At 41.6% G+C, this 19,413-nt stretch overlaps 1 protein-coding gene across 8 annotated transcripts in view; it reads right to left on the reverse strand.

The window, feature by feature from the left end:
• Window positions 1-15,464: 15,464 nt before the first annotated feature.
• The window catches only part of gab1 (GRB2-associated binding protein 1), a 280,867-nt gene continuing 276,918 nt past the window's right edge, over window positions 15,465-19,413 (reverse strand). For 7 of the 8 annotated variants that reach the window (XM_068043057.1, XM_068043038.1, XM_068043011.1 and 4 more), the window contains 2 exons: window positions 17,424-17,552; window positions 15,465-16,905 (listed from right to left, as the gene is read on the reverse strand). In XM_068043057.1, coding sequence (XP_067899158.1) covers window positions 16,750-16,905; window positions 17,424-17,552 — 285 coding nt within the window. In that variant the 3' untranslated portion in view covers window positions 15,465-16,749. Of the gene's footprint in view, window positions 16,906-17,423; window positions 17,553-19,413 lie in introns of those variants that run through there. The other variant, XM_068043050.1, reaches the window with a different exon arrangement.

Genomic DNA, 19,413 nt, shown 5'->3' on the forward strand with positions numbered 1-19,413 from the left:
CAGGCCAGTGTGCATCTGTGCTAAGATCATGTCTGCAAGAAGACCCTTGCTCAAATTAAAATATTTGACCCTATCAGAAGGCACCCTGCATTTTTCACATCTTGGATACCCTTGCTATGAAGGATGCAATCTGCTGTGATTCTGCAAAGAAATACATGCTACCATTATAAATGACTTTCTATTGCCTATGATGTAAAATGTTCTCTTACTATACCACCTTACCTTGGTATTTTTCTTAAAATCAAGATTTTGAACCTCTGTCCAGCAACCCTTAACCATGGCATTCACTACTTCCATTATTTTCTGCCCAGGATGTGCTTAATCAAACCCACTGTCCAAGGCTCATCCTGATTTTTGGAACTAATTCTGAAGACATGTCCAGCAAAAAAAAAATTCTAATACAAAGGATTGATCTTCCCTTATCAATATTAAATAGATAACCAATCTTTTAAGCACGGCAAGGAAGTCTTTAACTGATAGCTCCACCCCTATGACCAGTTGACACCTTACACATATTATTGAACTTTCAACTCTCACTTACCGAACTCTACTGCATTCAGCCCATCTGGACCCTGGATTTACAATCTATGCACCTTTGGTTTTAACCCCTCATGCAATGATACTAGCCATAAAGAATCCAAAATGGAAAAATAATGCAGGTTAAAAATACATTTTTGTCAAATTGGGAAAATAATGCAGGTTAAAAATACATTTTTGTCAAAAAAGGCTTCTGATTTTTTTGGGGCCACAGCACTTCCATATGGTAGGTCCATTTTGTGTTCAATTGAACTGTTTTTGTAGCCACTATACTTGCAGAACAATAACTGCCCATCCTCGTGTGATGTTTGACGTCATTGTTTGATGATATTGTTGTGATGCTTGTACCATGATATTGTTTCAACTTGCATATGGCAGATATGTAATGATGAACTTGCATTTCACTGATTTTCCTAAGGCAGGTTTTTCAACAGAGGAATAAGTAAAATTAAATTAGCTAAATGTCCAAACGATTACATTTGAGATTTTTTTAGTCTAGAACTATCTTAGTTTCCAAACAGTTGTAAGTTCTTTAAAAGCAATAGTATTGGATACAGTTGCTAGAAGTTATCTTGCTGTCTAATGTCCCTCTTCCATTGTGCCATCGTCATAGAATACAACATCTAGCATACAGTAGAGAAAGCTAGTCCCAGTAATGGTGCCATGAAGCTATCATTGATTGTCGTAAAACCTCATCTAGTTCACTAATGTCCTTTAGGGAAGGGAATCTGCCATCCTTACCTGGTCTGGTCAATGTGTGACTCCAGACCCACAGCAATGTGGTTGACTCTTAACTGCCCTCTGAAATGGCCGAGAAGTCAGTCAGTCAGTTGTCAGAGGCAATTAGGCATAGGCACTATCCCATGAAAGAATATATAAAAAACAAGGTGAGGGGAAGGTTGTGAGTAATGATTATGGTCATTTATAATTAGCTAAATAATTGATATAAAATGGCAAATGGAAACTACTTCTGCAAAGAAAACCCATAAATATAGTCTCTCGAGAACATAAATACTCCTGACAGCTGAAATGTTCACACAGCTGGTCTCACTCAGCAACATAAACAAAGGATGGAACTTTAGCCAATGCCTCAAGCTGTTTCATTCCCATGGAAAATTACAACACCCCGTGCCCTCCCTCCCCCCACTGCCACAGTTAGTAGCATGTTCCCTCACATGACTGTTACAGAAATAAGATCTAGTAACGTTTGTGTATATTTTCCAAAAAAGCAAATTTGGAGCAGCTCATTCAGGCCTTTCTCACAGCAACTCTAGCCAGATCATAGGAAGGTTAAATTGAAGTACTGAAAGTGAACATCTGCTTATTTTTCTGAAATAAAGAGGGAGACACTAAGAATAGACAAACTGAGATAGAGATGAGAGTGAATACAGAATTAAAAACCATACAGAATGACAGTGAAATGATATAGAAATAGTCAAAAAGATAAATAGAGGATGTAGCAGCATGATTAGGGAAAAAAATGCCCTCTATTTACTGTTCAATGCTCCCTTTGCTGACCTACTACCTTGCACCATCTGAAACATGAACTTATCCAAAGTTCTGCTACCCATATCCTAACTTGTACCAAATCCCAGTTACCCATTATCCCCATGCTCACTGAGCTTCATTGGCTCCCAATCTGGCAATATCTCAAATTAAAAATTCTTATCTTTGTTTTGAAATCTCTCCAATGTCTTGCCCCTCCCCATCTCTGTAACCTTCTCCAGCCCTATAACCTTCCAAGAGCTCTGTGCTTCTCCAGTTTTGGCCTCTTGTGCAACCCTGATTTTTGTTGCTCCACCATTGCTGGCTGTGGCTTCAGCTGCATAGGCCCTCAGCTCTGGAATTCTTTTTCTAAACCTTTCTACCTCTTCTCCTTTAAGATGCTCCTCAAAATCTACCTCTTCACCTGTCCTAATATCTCCTTATGTGGCTCGGTGTCAAATTTTGTTTAAGAATACTCATATGAAATACCTTGGAATGTTTTACTAGGATAAAGGTACCAGATAAATGTAGAATGTTGTGTTTCCTGAAACTGCTTCATGTCCACTCAGAGGCCGATCCAGTAATCTAGACAATCAGTTGTGAAGTGCAATAATGAGCTTAACCACACAGAGAAATGGAGCATTACAGACAATGGAAAGGCAGCCTTAGTAATCAGGCAACACACCTGTAGAAAATGAGTTGGCGAAGCAACCAGAAAGACACATCTTCTGGAATCCATGGCAGCTGCATCATTCCCCCTCACCCACTTACCCCCACTCCCGCTGCCGCCCCACCCAAAAAAAAAAGATCTGCTGCAGCAGGCATGAAAGAAAGTGGCTGAAAGAGTAAATGAACCCGCTGGAGCTGGCAAGATATTAAAGGAAAAAGAAAGACGTGCATTTATAATCGCACCTTTCACAATCTCAGGACAATCCAAGGCACTTTGCAGCCAATGAAGTACATTTGAGGTGTAGTCATTGTTATATAGTAAACGTGACAGCCAATTTGCACACAGCAAGCTCCCACAAATGGCAATGTGAGAATGATCAGGTAATCTGTTTTTTTAGTGATTTTGGTTGAAGGATAAATATTAGCCAGGACACCAGGGGAAAAGATGGCAGGCATGAAAAAATCTGCTAAAGTAAATTAAAAACAAATACTGTTTCATACTGTAATAAGTGAGCAGCAAGAAGGTTGTCCAAATGCAATAGTAGAATAATAGAACTAGAGCAAGGAAAGCTTGTTATGAATGGATAACTGAATGCTGGTAAGGATGATGACATGAGTGCAGTCCAGAGCAAATCCATAGCACCATGGAGCAAATTACTGCACAAGAGGTTTATAGTGAAGAGCAGAAATGCAGTTGTCATAAGGGATTTGATGGTCAGGGGACTAGACAGGCATTTCTGCAAATGCTAATGTGATTCTTGCATGGTGTGTTGTTCCTTGGTGCCCTGGGAAAGGACATCACTTAACAAGCACTGAACATTTTGCAGGGGACAGGATAACAACCAGAAGTTGTCCTCAATGTTAGAATCAATAACATTGCTAGGAAATGGGTTGAAGAAAGCAGACAGAGGTTCAGGAGCTAGAGAGGAAATTAAAGAGCATGACCTCAAAGGCTCTGGTTTACTTACAATGCCACATTCTATTGAGTATAGAAACAGGAAGAAAAAAGACAGGTTAATGCGTGTTTGGAGAAATGGTGCAGGAAGGAGAGCTTTAGATTTCCTGGGGCATTGGAATCTATTCTGGGGCAGGAGGGACCTGTATAAAATGGGCAGGTTGCATTGCAACAGAGCTGGGACCAACGTCCTGGCACGGAGGGTAACTAGTGCTGCGGGGGAAAGTAAACTAATGTCAGAGAGCGGGAACCTGGATGAAACATTAGAGAGGAGATACAACATGCAGAGGAGTGGGAAAGACAAACAATATTAGAATAAAGAATAGGTTGAAAAATAGGGATCAGATGCGGGGTAATGCAAGGCAGTGCGGTAAATCAGGTTGGTGAGCTGTCAGCACAAGTAGCCACATGAAAGTATGATATAGTGGAAATAGCAAAGATCTGACCTAAACAGGGAAGGAATGGGGACTTTTTATTTCTAGCTACGACATATTCAGGGAAGATAATGAAGAAAAGAAACAATGGCAGTACTGATCAAAGATACTGTTTTAGCACTGGAAAGGGCTTTTGTAGGTTCAAAGACAGAATCTATTTGGTTGGAATTAATAAACTGTATAGGAGCTAGTGAGAAGGAACTAAAGGAGCAAATTTGCAGGCAAATTGCAGAAAGTTGCAAGAAGCAGGGTGGAAAACCCAGTCTGCGTGGAGAGAATTAACTATTTCTCAGCCTGGAGCAGCTGTTCTAATAGTGTTTTTAAATACAATTTGTTTACTTCCCTGAGTATTTAAAATAAAATAGCTCAACTAAACTACTATTTCTCCTTGCACAGTGGGAACCCAACATGTCAGCCATTCAGCGTTTTGGGTCTTGCGACATCAGGGTCAAATGGGGGGTCTCAACCCTGCATTGTGTGGCAATAACCCGGCAGTAATTTCCCCCAAATGACCCAATTAGTGGCCAGAGGTGAGCTCACGATCTAATTAAGAACAGCAGACAGGCTCTCAAAGCTGGAGAGTCAATAGGAGGCCCTCCAGCTTGAAAGGAGCAGCAACATACAATTTAGGAAGAAAAAGAGAGGATGCCTCCATCTTGAGGTGCCCTCTGCAACTTTTAAAAGTTTTGAAGTAAAAATGGCCTCAGCGGCTGGGCCACCATTGTGGAGGGCAGGGGGGCGTGCAGGGAGCGAGGAACCCAGCCAGGCGGAGAGGCTCAGTCTGTCTCTTGGAGACCGCCTCCAGGCAGCTGGCCTAGTCCCTGAAGTCGTGGAGGCCTGCAGACCACCAACTGCATAATTCCAGTCAGCTTCTGACAATATGCCTTAATGGGCCATTTACTCCCCTTAGTTGGCATCCCTGCAGCAAAATGGCCTGGGTGGGATGGTGCTGGGAAACAGGCACACCAGCTGGTGGTGTGAAATTTCATGCCTCACCACCTCCCTATTCGCCCCCCATATAGGGGCAAAAATTCAGCCCCTCCTGCTGGTACATCTCACCAATTGCCCTGTGTTGCCAGAACCCAGCCTTCATCTGCTACCAGACTGCAGCCTCCTAGAGGAAATGCGACATATGCAAGGACTTCTTAGGGTGGTGCTTCTTGGGACTGAGTTATAAAGGCATTTGGGGGACTAGACGCCAGCAGCACCTTGAGGGGAGCTGGAAATGTGGCATCACTTAAGTGGGAATCTGGGCGCTTGATACTAAGGGAATTGATTTTGCCCCACCCAATCAGTTGAGAAGTAAACAATTATCAACTACAAAGGGTAACTGGTTTCCCTCATTTACCCAAGATGTATTCAACAAGTACTATTTTATTAAGTTAAAAGTACGTATGACCCTAATAAAGCCATGTAATATGACATTTATCTGACTTCCCCAGTCTAGAAAGATTGCACTTTCTAATCAATTATGAGATCTCTACAAGCAATAGTATGGATATACTTTGTCAGGAGTTACCTCCCTCACTGCCCAATGTTCCTCTTCCTTTAAAACATCACATCAGTGTGTTGCATCAGGCTAATGCTATACTGGTAGTAGGCTGCGAGAGACTTTGTTGAGAGTGATGTTCATCAATCTGTAAGGACATTTGAAGTAGTTGAAACAGATATAAAAATGGGAAAGGAAAAGAATAAAAATGAAGTTTTTATGTAGAGAATAGGAATTATCATTGATAAGATGAATGATGGTGCAGATGGCATGGTTCAGACAGTCAAAGTCACTCAAAAACATTAGGAACCACGGATCTTTTGTAGGATGTTTCTTTCTGACGAGACAGAAAGCAAAAATTAAATTGCAAGTACTAGACTCCCATGATGCATCAGGCCATGGTAACACGTTATTTATGACGAGTACCCAAAGTTTAGGTTTGCTGCTTTAATGGATTTTTACAGCTTGAATAATTAATAACACAGATTCCAGGTCATTTGCTGGTTTCTGAAGCATTCTGGATGTAAATGCTACTGGTATTGGAATTATTCCCCAGAGGGATTTTCCATTTACATATGGAATGCCACTGATAGACTAATTTCCCTAGTTGGCATCAGGACAAGGTGAACTCTGTTTCCTTGAGCCAGATTAAATTGACCCAAGAGCCCAACACAAATGTATAATAAACCATTAGGTAGAAACAGAATTATCAGAAAATCCATGGCAGTTGAACCAGGATTAATTTTTACCTAAAACATCAGGAAAAGATGCTTGGCAAACTGGTGCTATTGGCATTAAATTCAACAAGGGATCTGCCCAAGAGATGTTGTGATGAGTGTCCAGTGGCTGGATTTCTTCAGCTTCATGGTCCCCACCTTTCACCACAAATGAATCAGGAGACATAAAATAAATCAATGCACTGATTACAAAACTTGTGTACTTTGGCTGAGATCTGTACCAACAATTACCTCAAATTAAACAAAAATGAAGGTTGGACCAAAACAGCCATATTTCAGACCAATAGATTTGGTCAGGTATTTATACTTGAAAGGTTGGAGTGGAGTGAGGGCGGGGGGAATGGTTGAAGAGAGGCGAAAAGTGAACAGCTTCAGCTAACCAAACTGAAATAAATGAAACAGCAGCTCTATTAAAATTGAGGTAAAGGAATGTAACATTACTTTAAGAATTTTACAACCAGCATTGTAATTTTCCTTTTACCCAGTATATCCTCAAATTTATTCACCTGAATAGTAATGACGACACTTAAAAAATACTTTATGGGGCGTGAATCACTTTGGAATGTTTTGAGGACATGACAGGCACAATTAAAACATATTTCTCTTTTTTTTAAAAAGCTGTGATTGACTCAGCTGCTTGGAATATATTCCATATTTTAATGAGCCTCTGTAAAGAAAAATATTTCTAACATTCCTCTTTATGATTTTAGTAAATGTATGGTTCTTTGTTGGTCAGTGCTCGTTTCCCCTGATTTAGACTTGAGGGGGGCGATCTTCTTGATGGTTGGCCCAAAAGCTCTCTAATGCATCATACATTCCTCTGATGTTTCCGGTGTCGGAGGCCAGCTGAATACGACTGCATAGGTGTTGCCAGTCGTCATTTGCACAGCGCCTGGCTGTTTTCTGTGCAGCGCTTCTGGATACTTTAAGTGCTACGGATGTTAACTCCCTGGGGGCTTTCTTGTAGTTCAACAGTGCAGTGTGCTTAGCGGCTATGACAGGTTCCAGCTCTTCAAAGTGAGATTGAAACCGGTCTGCATTCTGCTTCTCACGTTTGCCAAAGGCGGTCATTGCTGATGGTGTCTCTGATGTGGGCCCACTTTGTCTCTGCATCCCCTGCAGGGCTTTTTCAAGTGAATTTAGAAACTTATGTAACAGCTATGGATAAGAAATTCTGTTAGTGCTGATGCGCGGGCAGCCCTTCTGCTTGGAGTGATGTAGCTTCTTTGGTTTGAGTCTAACTTTGCTGCACACCAGGGAGTGGTCGGTGTCGCAGTCCGCACTGTGGAAGCTGCGTGTGATTTGGACACTGTTTATAGAGGCTCGCCTTGTGACGCTGAGGCAACGCAAGCAAATGGACCGCTGGGTGGAGCACTACCTCGAACTGGACTCCAGGCAAAATGTTGTCACTGATACTGCCCTCAATGCAGCCCAGTCTCTGCCAATCATGGATGAGCTGGACGAACAGCCAACAAAATCGGAACTCAGTGATACCATTGATTCTCTAACCAATGTAAAAGCCCCTGGAAAGGACGGCATTAACCCTGAAATAATCAAGAGTGCCAAGCCTGCTATACTGTCAGCACTCCATGAACTGCTTTACCTGTGCTGGGATAAGGGAGCAGTACCACAGGACATGCGCGATGCCAATATCATCACCCTCTATAAGAACAAGGGTGACCACGGTGATTGCAACAGCTACCGTGGAATCTCCCTGCTCAGCATAGTGGGGAAAGTCTTCGCTCGAGTCGTTTTAAACAAAGTCCAGAAGCTGGCTGAGCGTGTGTACGCTGAGGCAAAGTGCGGCGTTTGAGCAGAGATCCACCATTGACATGTTGTTCTCCCTTCGCCAGCTACAGGAGAAATGCCGCGAACAACAGATGCCTCTCTATGTTACTTTCATAGATCTCACCAAAGCCTTTAACCTCGTCAGCAGACGTGGTCTCTTCAGACCACTAGCAAAGATTGGATGTCCACCAAAGCTACTAAGTATCATCACCTCATTCCATCACAATATGAAAGGCACAATTCAGCATAGCGGTGCCTCATCAGACTCCTTTCCTATCCTGAGTGGCGTGAAACAGGGCTGTGTTCTCGCACCTACACTGTTTGGGATCGTCTTCTTCTTGCTGCTCTCACATACATTCAAGTCTTCAGAAGAAGGAATTTTCCTCCACACAAGATCAGATGGCAGGTTGTTCAACCTTGCCCATCTTAGAGCGAAAACCAAAGTACAGAAAGTCCTCATCAGGGAACTCCTCTTTCCTGACGATGCTGCATTAACATCTCACACTGAAGAGTGCCTGCAGAGACTCGTCGGCGGGATTGCGGCTGCCTGCAACGAATTTGGCCTAACCATCAGCGTCAAGAAAATGAACAGCATGGGGCATTACATCAGAAATGCTCCATCCATCAATATCGGTGACCACACTCTGGAAGTGGTTCAAGAGTTCACCTACCTAGGCTCAACTATCACCAGTAACCTGTCTCTCGATGCAGAAATCAACAAGCGCATGGGAAAGGCGTCCGCTGTTATGTCCAGACTGGCCAAGAGGGCATGGGAAAACTGGCGCACTGACACGGAACACAAAAGTCCGAGTGTTTCAAGCCTGTGTCCTCAATACCTTGCTCTACGGCAGCGAGGCCTGGACAATGTATGTCAGCCAAGGGCAACGTCTCAACTCATTCCATCTTTGCTGCCTCCAGAGAATCTTTGGCATCAGGTGGCAGGACCGTATCTCCAATGCAGAAGTCCTCAAGGTGATCAACATCCCCAGCATATACACCCTACTGAGCCAGCGGCGCTTGAGAGGGCTTGGCCATGTGAGCCACATGGAAGATGGCAGGATCCCCAAGGATGCATTGTACAGTGAGCTCGTCACTGGTATCAGACCCACCAGCTGTCCATGTCTCCGCTTTAAAGACGTCTGCAAACGCGACATGAAGTCTAGTGACATTGACCACAAGTCGTGGGAATCAATTGCCAGTGATCGCCAGAGCAGCGCCTGTTGAAGAGTCTGTCACTCTAGAATTGGCCTTTATAGCCACTCCAGGCACTGCTTCACAAACCACTGACCACCTCTCGGCGCATTCCCATTGTTTCCTGCGACAAGGAGGCCAAAGAAGAAGATGGTTCTTTGTTATTACTGAAGCAATTGTAAGAATAACCTTTCATTATTTACCCTCTCAAAAACTGTTCAAAATGCTAAAAGTTCTTTTAGATTCTCCTTAACATTCTCTAGCAAACACAGTCCTAGTTTTTCCGAAGTCTTCCATCATAACTATTCTCATTGGTTTACTGGGGCGACACTGACAATGTTCAACCTTTTCCGCAGCTCCGATTGCTTTCTACAATAGTGTCATCATCACTGCTTTGCTTTTGTATTCAATATTTGTGGCATGTAATTCCAAGTGCTGGTTGAGGTGAAATTCCTGTGTCAACAGATAACCTCTTAAATTAAGGTTCTGGTTAGAATAATAAAGCCCCAAGTAAACTCAGCTGCCTTTCCTTGGGGGGATGGACGAATTGCTCAGTGCATGTTTCTGCAGCCTCTTCAGCACCAACCATCTTTGAAACTTCTGTTTATAGGTTGGAGAAACACCCAACAGTTCATGGAAGAATTTGATGTCTCAACTGGTGTTTTTTTGGAAGAAATTGCTTATCTAGGTCCCATCTCATTTTTCAGACTCTCTACTGCATTCCCGGCATGTTTATACTAGAAGTGCATGAAGGGTTATGAATTTTCGGCCCCTTAAAGTCTGCTTAATTATTATTTCCTATTAAAATGCTTGTGAAGAGGGTAAAATGACATAACAGATTTCCATTTTCACTTCTGTAAGTTACACACATTAAGATCAAACCTCAGGAATTTTCTCCTCCATCACATATTCTTATCAAAAAACCAACATTTTACTTTCAGGGTCCCTGGTACTTAATTAAAACCAAGAATTAGCTTGACCATTTACAGAACACTTACTCATCCTTGCATTGCTGATGTTCTCAAAGATGAAGAGACTATGTACTGTCGAAGCAATAAAATCCCTCTCTAAACCTCTCTTTAAAACGTTTCTCTTTGAGCCAGCTATTGGTCACCATGTGTCCTTTACAAACACATTTGCAGGAAGTGTCACCAGCTGCAGAAACTTAAAGTTCAGAACTTGAGCGGCGGCTGGAGTCACCGTGGTGCATCCACGAGGCAGAGAACTACGCAGATAGCACGTTTAAGGAGGTGGTCACACCACAGGTTAAGAGTGTGCAGGCAGAGAAGGACTGCCAGGCAGTCTAAGAGAACGAGGCAGGTAGTGCAGGAGTCCCTTTAGTTGATCTCGCTTGCTAACCGGTTTTCCATTTTGGATACTGGTGAGGGCGAGGGTTCCTCAGAGGAGTGCAGCAAGAGCCAAGTTCGTGGCACTACGGGTGGCTCAGCTGCACAGGCGGAGAGGAAGAGGAGTGAAAGGGCAATAGTGATAGGGAATTTTTTTTAGTTAGAGGAACAGACAGGCGTTTCTGCAGCCGCAGACATGACTCCAGGATGGTGTGTTGCCGCCCTGGTGACAGGGTCAAGGATGTCACAGAACGGCTGAAAGACATTCTTCTTGGGGGGGGGGGGGGGGGTGCGGGGGGAAGTGTGCAGGCAGAGTTCGTGGTCCACACAACATAGGTAAGAAGAGGGATGATGTCCTGAAAGCAGAGTTTAAGGTGCGAGAAAAGGAATTAAAAAGTAGGACCTGAAAAGCAGTAATCTCAGGATTACTCCCAGGACCACATGCTAATGAGCATAGGAATATGAGGATTAAGCAATTTAACAAGTGGCTAGAGAATTGGTGCAGGAGGGATTAGGATCTGTTCTGGGGTAGGTGGGACCTGTCCAAGATGGATGGGTTGCACCTTAGCAGGGCTGGGAATAACATCCTTGCAGGGAGATTTACTAGTGCTGTTGGGGAGGGTTTGAGCTAAATTGGCAGGGGGTTGGGAACCTAAGAGGGAGCTCAGGCTAGAATGAAGCAAAACTGGTAACAGGAAGTAAAGAAGTAGTAAGCTCAGTTGGAAGGCAGACGAGACAAAGGCAAATATCAAATTGGATCAGAATGAGGAATAATGTTAAGACAAAGTTAAAGGCACGCTATCTGAATGCTTGCAGCATTCACAACAAGATAGATGATTCTTAGGCACAGATAGAGGTAAATGGGTATGAATTAATTGCCATTACAGAAACACGGTTACCGGGTGACCAGGACTGGGAACTGAATATTCCGGGTATTCGTCATCGAGGAGAGATAGGCTGAGGGGAAAAGGTGAGGAAACGCTGTTAATAAGTGATGAGATCAGTACATTAATGAGAGAGGATCTTAGATCAAAGGAGCAAGATGTAGAATCAGTGTGGGTGGAGCTAAGGAACAGCAAGGGGCAGCAAACATTGGTGGGAATTGTTTATAGGCCACCAAACTGTAGTGGTAATGTTGGGCACAGTATAAATCAGGAAATTAGAGTGGCATGTAGCATGGGCAATACAGTAATAACTGACGACTTCAATTTACATATAGATTGGGCAAATCTAATTAGCACTAATGCTGTGGAGGATGAATTCCTGGCGAGAGTATAAGATGGGTTTCTGGAGCAGTACGTTGAAGAGCCAACTAGGAATCAAGCTATTGTAGATTTAGTATTATGCAATGAGAAAGGACTAATTAACAACCTTGCAGTAAAGGAGCCATTAGGAAATAGTGACCACAATATTATAGAATTCTACATTTAGTTTGAAAGAGATACAGTTTATTCTGAAACTAGGGTCTTATATCTGAACAAGAGAAACTATGAGGGTATGAGGGGCAAGTTGGCTATGGTGGATTGGGAAAATACATTAAAAGATTTGACAGTAGACAGGCAATGCTAGTATTTAAAGAAATATTACACGGTTTACAACAAATATATATTCCTTTAAGTCACAAAAACCCAACAGGAAAGGTGAATCAACCGTGGCTAACTAAAGAAGTTAAGAATTGCATTAGGTCAGAGGTCGCCAGAAAAAGTGGCAAGCCTGAGGATTGGGAGCAATTTAGAGTCCAACAAAGGAGGACCAAGAAACTGATAAAGGGAAAAAAATTATGAATCTAAGCTAGCTCAAAACTTAAAGGCGGACTGTAAAAGCTTATTTAGGTATGTGAAAAGGAAACAATTAGCAAGGACGAATGTGGGCCCATTTGCGAGTGGCACAGTGGCGCAGGGTTAGCACCGCAGCCTCACAGCTCCAGCGACCCGGGTTCAATTTTGGGTACTGCCTGTGTGGAGTTTGCAAGTTCTCCCTGTGTCTGCGTGGGTTTCCTCCCATATGCCAAAGACTTGCAGGGTGATAGGTTAATTGACCATTATAAATTGCCCCTAGTATAGGTAGGTGGTAGGGAAATATAGGGACAGGTGGGGATGTGGTAGGAATATGGAATTAGGGTCGGATTAGTATAAATGGGTGGTTGATGGTCGGCACAGACTCGGTGGGCCGAAGGGCCTGTTTCAGTGCTGGATCTCTAAACTAAACTGGAGACAGGAGAGTTTGTGGTGGAGAATGAGGAAATAGCGGAAACAGTAAACAATTACTTTGTGTCTGTCTTCATGGAGGAAGACACAGAAAATCTCCCAGAAATACTAGGGAACCAAGGGACTTGTGAAAATGAGGAACTGAAAGTAATTAGTATCAATAAAGAGGTCGTACTCGAAAAACTAATTGGATTGAAAGTTGATAAATCGCCTGGACCAGATGAGCTACATTCCAGAGTATTTGAAGAAGATGGCTATAGAGATAGTGGATGCATTGGTGGTTATCTTTCAAAATTCTATAGATTCTGCAAGGGTTCCTGCAGACTGGAAAATAGCAAATGTAACCCCACTATTTAAGAAGGGAGTGAGAGAGAAAAAAGGAGAACTACAGATCTGTTTGTTAGACATCAGTTGTAGGGAAATTGTTGGAATATATTATAAAGGTTGAGATAACTGGACACTTGGAAAAATAATGATATGATTGGGAAGAGTCAACATGGATTTATGAAAGGGAAATCATGTTTGACAAACCTGTTGCAGTTTTTTGAGGATGTTACTTGTAGCATAGAGAACCAGTGGATGTAGTGTATTTAGATTTTCATAAGGCTTTTGATAAGGTCCCACACAGGTTAGTAAACAAAATTAGAGCACATGGGATTGGGGGTAATCTACTGCAATGGATTGAGAATTGGTTAACAGACAGCGAGAGTAGGAATAAACAGGTCATTCTCAGGATGGCAGGCTGTTACTAGTGGTGTACCGCAAAAATCAGTGCTTGGGCCACAACTATTTGCAATCTATATAAGTGACTTGGATATGGGGACCAATTGTAATATTTCCAAATTTGCAGACGAATCAAAACTAGGAGGGAATGTAAGTTGTGAGGAGGATGCAAGGAGGCTTCAAGGGGATTTGGACAGGCTAAGTGAATGGGTAAGAACATAGCAGATAGAATATAATGTGAATAAGTGTGAAATGATCCACTTTTGTAGAAAAAACAGAAAGACAGAGCATTTCTTAAATGGAGAGAGGTTGGGAAGTGTTGATGCCCAAAGAGATCTGGGTATCCTTGATAATAGTCACTAAAAGCTAGTATGCAGGTGCAGCAAGCAAATGGTATGTTGGCCTTCATTACAAGGGCATTTGAGTAACGGGTAAAGATGTATTACTTCAATTGTATAAAGCCTTGGTGGGACCTCACTTGGAGTATTGTGATTTGGAACATTTTATGATGTTAAAGGTGCTATATACTTACAAGTTGTTGTAGTTGTAGAGAGGCACAGAGGTTTATGGAGGGAATCCCAGAGCTTATGTGCTAGGCAGCTAAAAGCACAGCTGCCGATGATGGGAGTGATTAAAATTAGGGGTGCGTAACAGGCCAGAATTGAAAGCACAGAGATCTTGGAGGACAGTAGGGCTGGAGGAGGTTACAGAGATAGGGAGAAGGGAGAAGATGGAGGGATTTGAAAACAAGGATAAGAATTTTTAAATCAAGGTGTTGCTGGACTGGGAGCCAATATAGGTCAGTGAGAACAGGGTCAATGAGTGAATAGGACCTGTTGTAAGTTAGGAGAAGGGCAGCAGAGTTTTGACTGCACCATTCTATCCATTTGTGCATATATATATATATATAATATATATATATATATATAAAAAAAACTTACATGTCAAACTCATTATGGCCAATAGTGGGTGTGTGCATATGAATGAGATAGAGAACATAAATAGGTGGAATTCAGATCAAAAGGAGGTGGGCTTCTGCCTAATGGTCTTTTCTTACTTAAAAACACACTGTACTGTCATTGAATATGAATAAACCGTCTAAATATGAGGGAAGACTTTTTCACACAGTGAGTGGTTAAGGTCTGGAATGCACTGCCTGAGAGTGTGGTGGAGGCAGGTTCAATTGAAGCATTCAAAATGGAATTAGACTGTTATATGAGAAGGAAGAATTTGCAGGGTTATGGGGAGAAGGTGGGGAAAAGGCATTAGGTGAATTGCTCATTCGGAGAGCCAGTGCGGACATGATGGGCTGAATGGCCTCCTTCTGCACTGTAACGATTCTGAGATATCATCTGGTTTATGGTGAGGTGGGGGGTTGAGGGGCGCTATTACTGAGTTGTGCAATAAATTTCAGTTCATTTGGATATTTGCACAAATGCGTAGAAAATAAGCTCATACACCCCGAGTGGAATATTGTCATTGATTTAATTTTACATTTACATTATAACTGACATTTCCATAACTTGCATTAAAATCCAAGTAGTATTAATGCTTCATTATGAGTAACCAATCGCTATGTGCAATTTACATTAAGAGTAAAAGGTTCTTCAGCCAAGGTATTTATTTTAGATACAAAGCTTGTGAGCTGGAAAACTACAAACATACACGTAAAATTGTAATTCATTCAAGGTTTAATGATAAAATTTTTAATGGACTTCAACATTTTTGCATATAGACAATTTCTGTAAATACAAATGTTAGTAATTTTTTAGTACATTTACAGTTTGTAAGCACTTTATAAGTGATCTGAAGAGAAAAAGGTTTTATGTACAACATAATAATCACATTCCCAGAATAAGGAGGTGGTATAGGTGGCTCCTGGAGATGGGGCGGTGGGGGTGTGGTGGTGGGACAGGAGGGTTGGCATTCACATAACTTAATTGTTATTACAAACAGCAGGTGGTATTTAAAAAAAAACTAAGCACTGCATCCCTGATCTCTCAAAATGCAAAACTATCTGTAAATTCTTACAGAATTTACTGCTGAAAGTAGTACAAAAAATTGCACACTTTTTGCATAGGGTTCAAAAACATATGGCTAAAATGGAACTTGTACATTTTGAAAGAAGACTCTTGGACATACGCACACTAGAATTTGCCACAAAGTACCACCTGAGTATAAAATTATGAGCCATCTTACTGCATGTGGAATACCAAACTAGTTTCTCTCTGGATCAGTGACAAGGAATGCACGACTCTACCCTGCAGAATCTGCACTCTGCAAGTTTATTTTTAAATCCAGCCATGTAAACCATATCAAGAGGATTAAAATCTCAACTTTCCAAAGTTATGAACTCAACAACTGTAGTGAGTCTTCCTCCTCTGCAATCGTTATTTTGGTAAACATACACCAAAGAATGAGAAACCATTGGCAGTTATTGTTTATTCTGCTTTCAGTACGGGAAAAGAATTTCGTGGGATTTTTGGGTTTTCTTTTTGGAGATAATTATTGATAATGGTCATCTAAAGGCCACTGCCAGCAATGTTGCTCTAGAGATTGTTTAACAATGCATTAGTAGTTCTACTGTAACTACATCTGCTAAGTCTAATGTGTCAAAAATTGCCTCAACTAAACCTAGCTTAAATAAACCTAGACTTCAATAAAAAAATTAGAAAATTAGTTTAGCTAAAACATCCTTTTCAGACTGAATGTTTAAAATTTTCCATGATTCGGACTAGATTTAAAAAAGTGAAAAGTTATTTTCTACATAGAGGGGATCAACTTTTGAGACCAGATTCCTGCAGTAACTAATAGCTTCTCCTTGTACCCGAAGTAACCTTTTCAAATGGCATTTTAAAACTGAATTAACATATTACAGTGCTTGAAGCATTCCAAGTCCAAATGCAGCTAACATACAGAGTTCAAGGTAGCCTCCACAGACCATGCACGAAAACCCATACAGCTTGTACTTAATTACAGTTATCAACTTGGCTCCAATAATTTCCCCATTTTGATGATGTATGTTGCTTGTCTGTAAAGTTGAGTCACTGGCCATTAATCATTTCTGAACGCTTTATAAATTGGTCGATGGTTTACTCGCATAGGGCACACTGGCTAGAAGGCCATTAGCGGCAGGAACATAAAGGCATCTCAACAAGGCATGATGATCTTTAAATTACAGTATTAGATCACTTTGCACTTTTAGTTGGGGTCTCCGACTCTGTGGACTGTCTTTCATCAGTCCATGCTTTTCTGGTGTTCTTCAGTGCGAGTGTTCTCTCTTGGTCCACCAATACATAATCTACTTTTTCATCTGCTGCTACTGCACCTGTACCATTGCTTTTCTGAAATGAAACAAAAAAATCCATAAAGGTTGCAGTACTACTCAATTTTTACTCCAGTCAGTATCCAAGGAAAACCTTGCAGACGTCCAAACTAAGATAAGTTAGTATTGGCTGAGTACATGACAGTGTCAAGGTGGAATTACATTTTCCAAACTCAGGGACCTCCGGATCAGAACTATGGCAGATCTGAAGTGCTAAATTCTGTGTAAATGAACAGTCGTTCCAACATATAAAGCGTCTGGCCTTTAACAATAATCGCTCTTTAATGCTGTATCGCTGGGTCGAGTGAAGATTTAAGATGACAAGTCTCCATCAGGTGACTTGCCAAATCAAAGGTAACTCCTACACTTTAAAAAAGTAGTTTTGCAAGAGTATTATAGTCATATTTAAGTGCTCCCTAATATAATGCAGCATAATTGGAAAGCAGAATTATGCTATTTTTTGTAGCCAACTACAGAAACATTTCAAATATCGTGTGCAGTGAATTGTAAACTCTCATCAGCAGTATAAAAGTATACCTTTCGAGGTGGTGTTGATTTTCCAGAGTCTAGATCCAGGTCTAAGTACTCCACTTGTTGTTTGTCACCTTTAGATCTTGTTAAACTGCTTCCCCCATCACAACATTGCAGTGCTCCTTGTTTTATAGTCTACATAAAAGTCAAAGAGTAAACCCGATATTAATATGGGGACAAAATGTACAGCTTGGTATCGCCAACCTTCCCCAACAGGCTATTGCAATACAACAGAGAATAGGTTACCTTGTGGATAAAATTGCCATTATAAAATAATTACATTTGAAAATATATTTAGACTGTTAAACATTACTATAATCAGGTCAAACGTTTTGTGTAAATGCATCAATGATATATTTATAAAACTATTGCTTTCATCAGTTTAGTAAGCCAGGTATCCCCTTCTGCTTGTTGATAAGGTTGTTCAAGGACCACAGAATAAAGTGCTTTTATAATCCAGTTAGAAGACATGTCTGATAACAAACAGACCCCTCTGAAACTGCCTTGTAGCAGACATTAGTCGAGTGGTCGAAGGCGAAACTATTTTTTCTGCAGCAGTGCCTCCACGAGTGAATGAAGGACGGAAAAAGCTCATTCAACTAATGTAGGCAACTTCAAGTGGACAGTTTGAGTCTCTTATGCATAGATCCCTGGTCAGAAGGGAAGCAATTCAAAGGTTATGTGACTACCGAGGACATAGTGGAGAATATTCTTCAGTTAATTTTCTTTTCAAAGCAAAATCCAAATAATAAGCATGTCAAACACTGTGTTATTATGATTCTGCTATTCCTATTTACAGCTCCTCTAGACTTTTTTTTTTGTTTCTTTACTTGTCCCATTAAGTTCCACTTTTGCTTGGAATCATCAGCCCTTTTGTCATTTAGTCACTCCCGTTTTCCATCCTGCACAGACCTTCCCTATTGTTCTTTCAAATTTGTGGATGCCACAAAACTAGGATGGAATGTAAGTTGTGAGAAGGATGCACGGAGGCTTCAAGAGGATTTGGACAGGCTAAGTGAATGGGCAAGAACATGACAGATGGAATATAATGTGAATAAATGTGAAGTGATCCACTTTGGTCGAAAAAACAGAAAGGCAGAGTATTTCTTAACTGGTGAGCGGTTGGGAAGTGTTGATGTCCAAAGAGACCTGAGTGTCCTTGATACGAGTCACTAAAAGCTAGAATGCAGGTGCAACAAGCAATTAAAAAGGCAAATGGTATGTTGGCTTTCATTGCAAGGGGATCGGAGTACAGGAGTAAAGATGTATTGTTTCAATTGTACAAAGCCTTGGTGAGACCCCACCTGGAATATTGTGTACAGTTTTGGTCTCCTTTTCTAAGGAATAAAGTAATGGAAGGAGTCATCGACAGTGCTGTCAAGCAGCACTTGCTTAGCAATAACCTGTTTAGTGACGCTCAGTTTGGGTTCCGCCAGGGCCACTCAGCTCCTAACCTCATTACAGCCTTGGGTTCAAACATGGACAAAAGAACTGAACTCAAGAGGTGAGATGAGAGTGACAGCCCTTGACATCAAAGTAGCATTTGACCGAGTATGACATCAAGGAGCCCTAGCAAAACTGGAGTCAATGGGAATCAGGGGAAAACTCTCCGGTAGTTGGAGTCGTACCTAGCACAAAGGAAGATGGTTGTGGTTGTTGGAGGTCAATCATCTCAGTCCTAGGACAGTACTGCAGGAGTTCCTCGGGGTAGTATTCCAGGCCCAACCATCTTCAGCTGCTTCATCAATGACCTTCCTTCAATCATAAGGTCAGAGTGGGGATGTTCGCTGATGATTGCACAATGTTCAGCACCATTCATGACGACTCAAATACTGAAGCAGTCCGTGTAGAAATGTAGCAAGACCTGGACAATATGCAGGCTTGGGCTGATAATTGGCAAGTAACATTTGCACCACACAAGTGGCAGGGAATAACTATTTCAAACAAGAGAGAATCTAACCATTTCCCCATGACATTCAGTAGCATTACGATCACT

The sequence above is a fragment of the Heterodontus francisci genome, chromosome 1, assembly GCF_036365525.1.
Source record: "Heterodontus francisci isolate sHetFra1 chromosome 1, sHetFra1.hap1, whole genome shotgun sequence".
Classification (NCBI taxonomy): Eukaryota; Metazoa; Chordata; class Chondrichthyes; order Heterodontiformes; family Heterodontidae; genus Heterodontus; species Heterodontus francisci.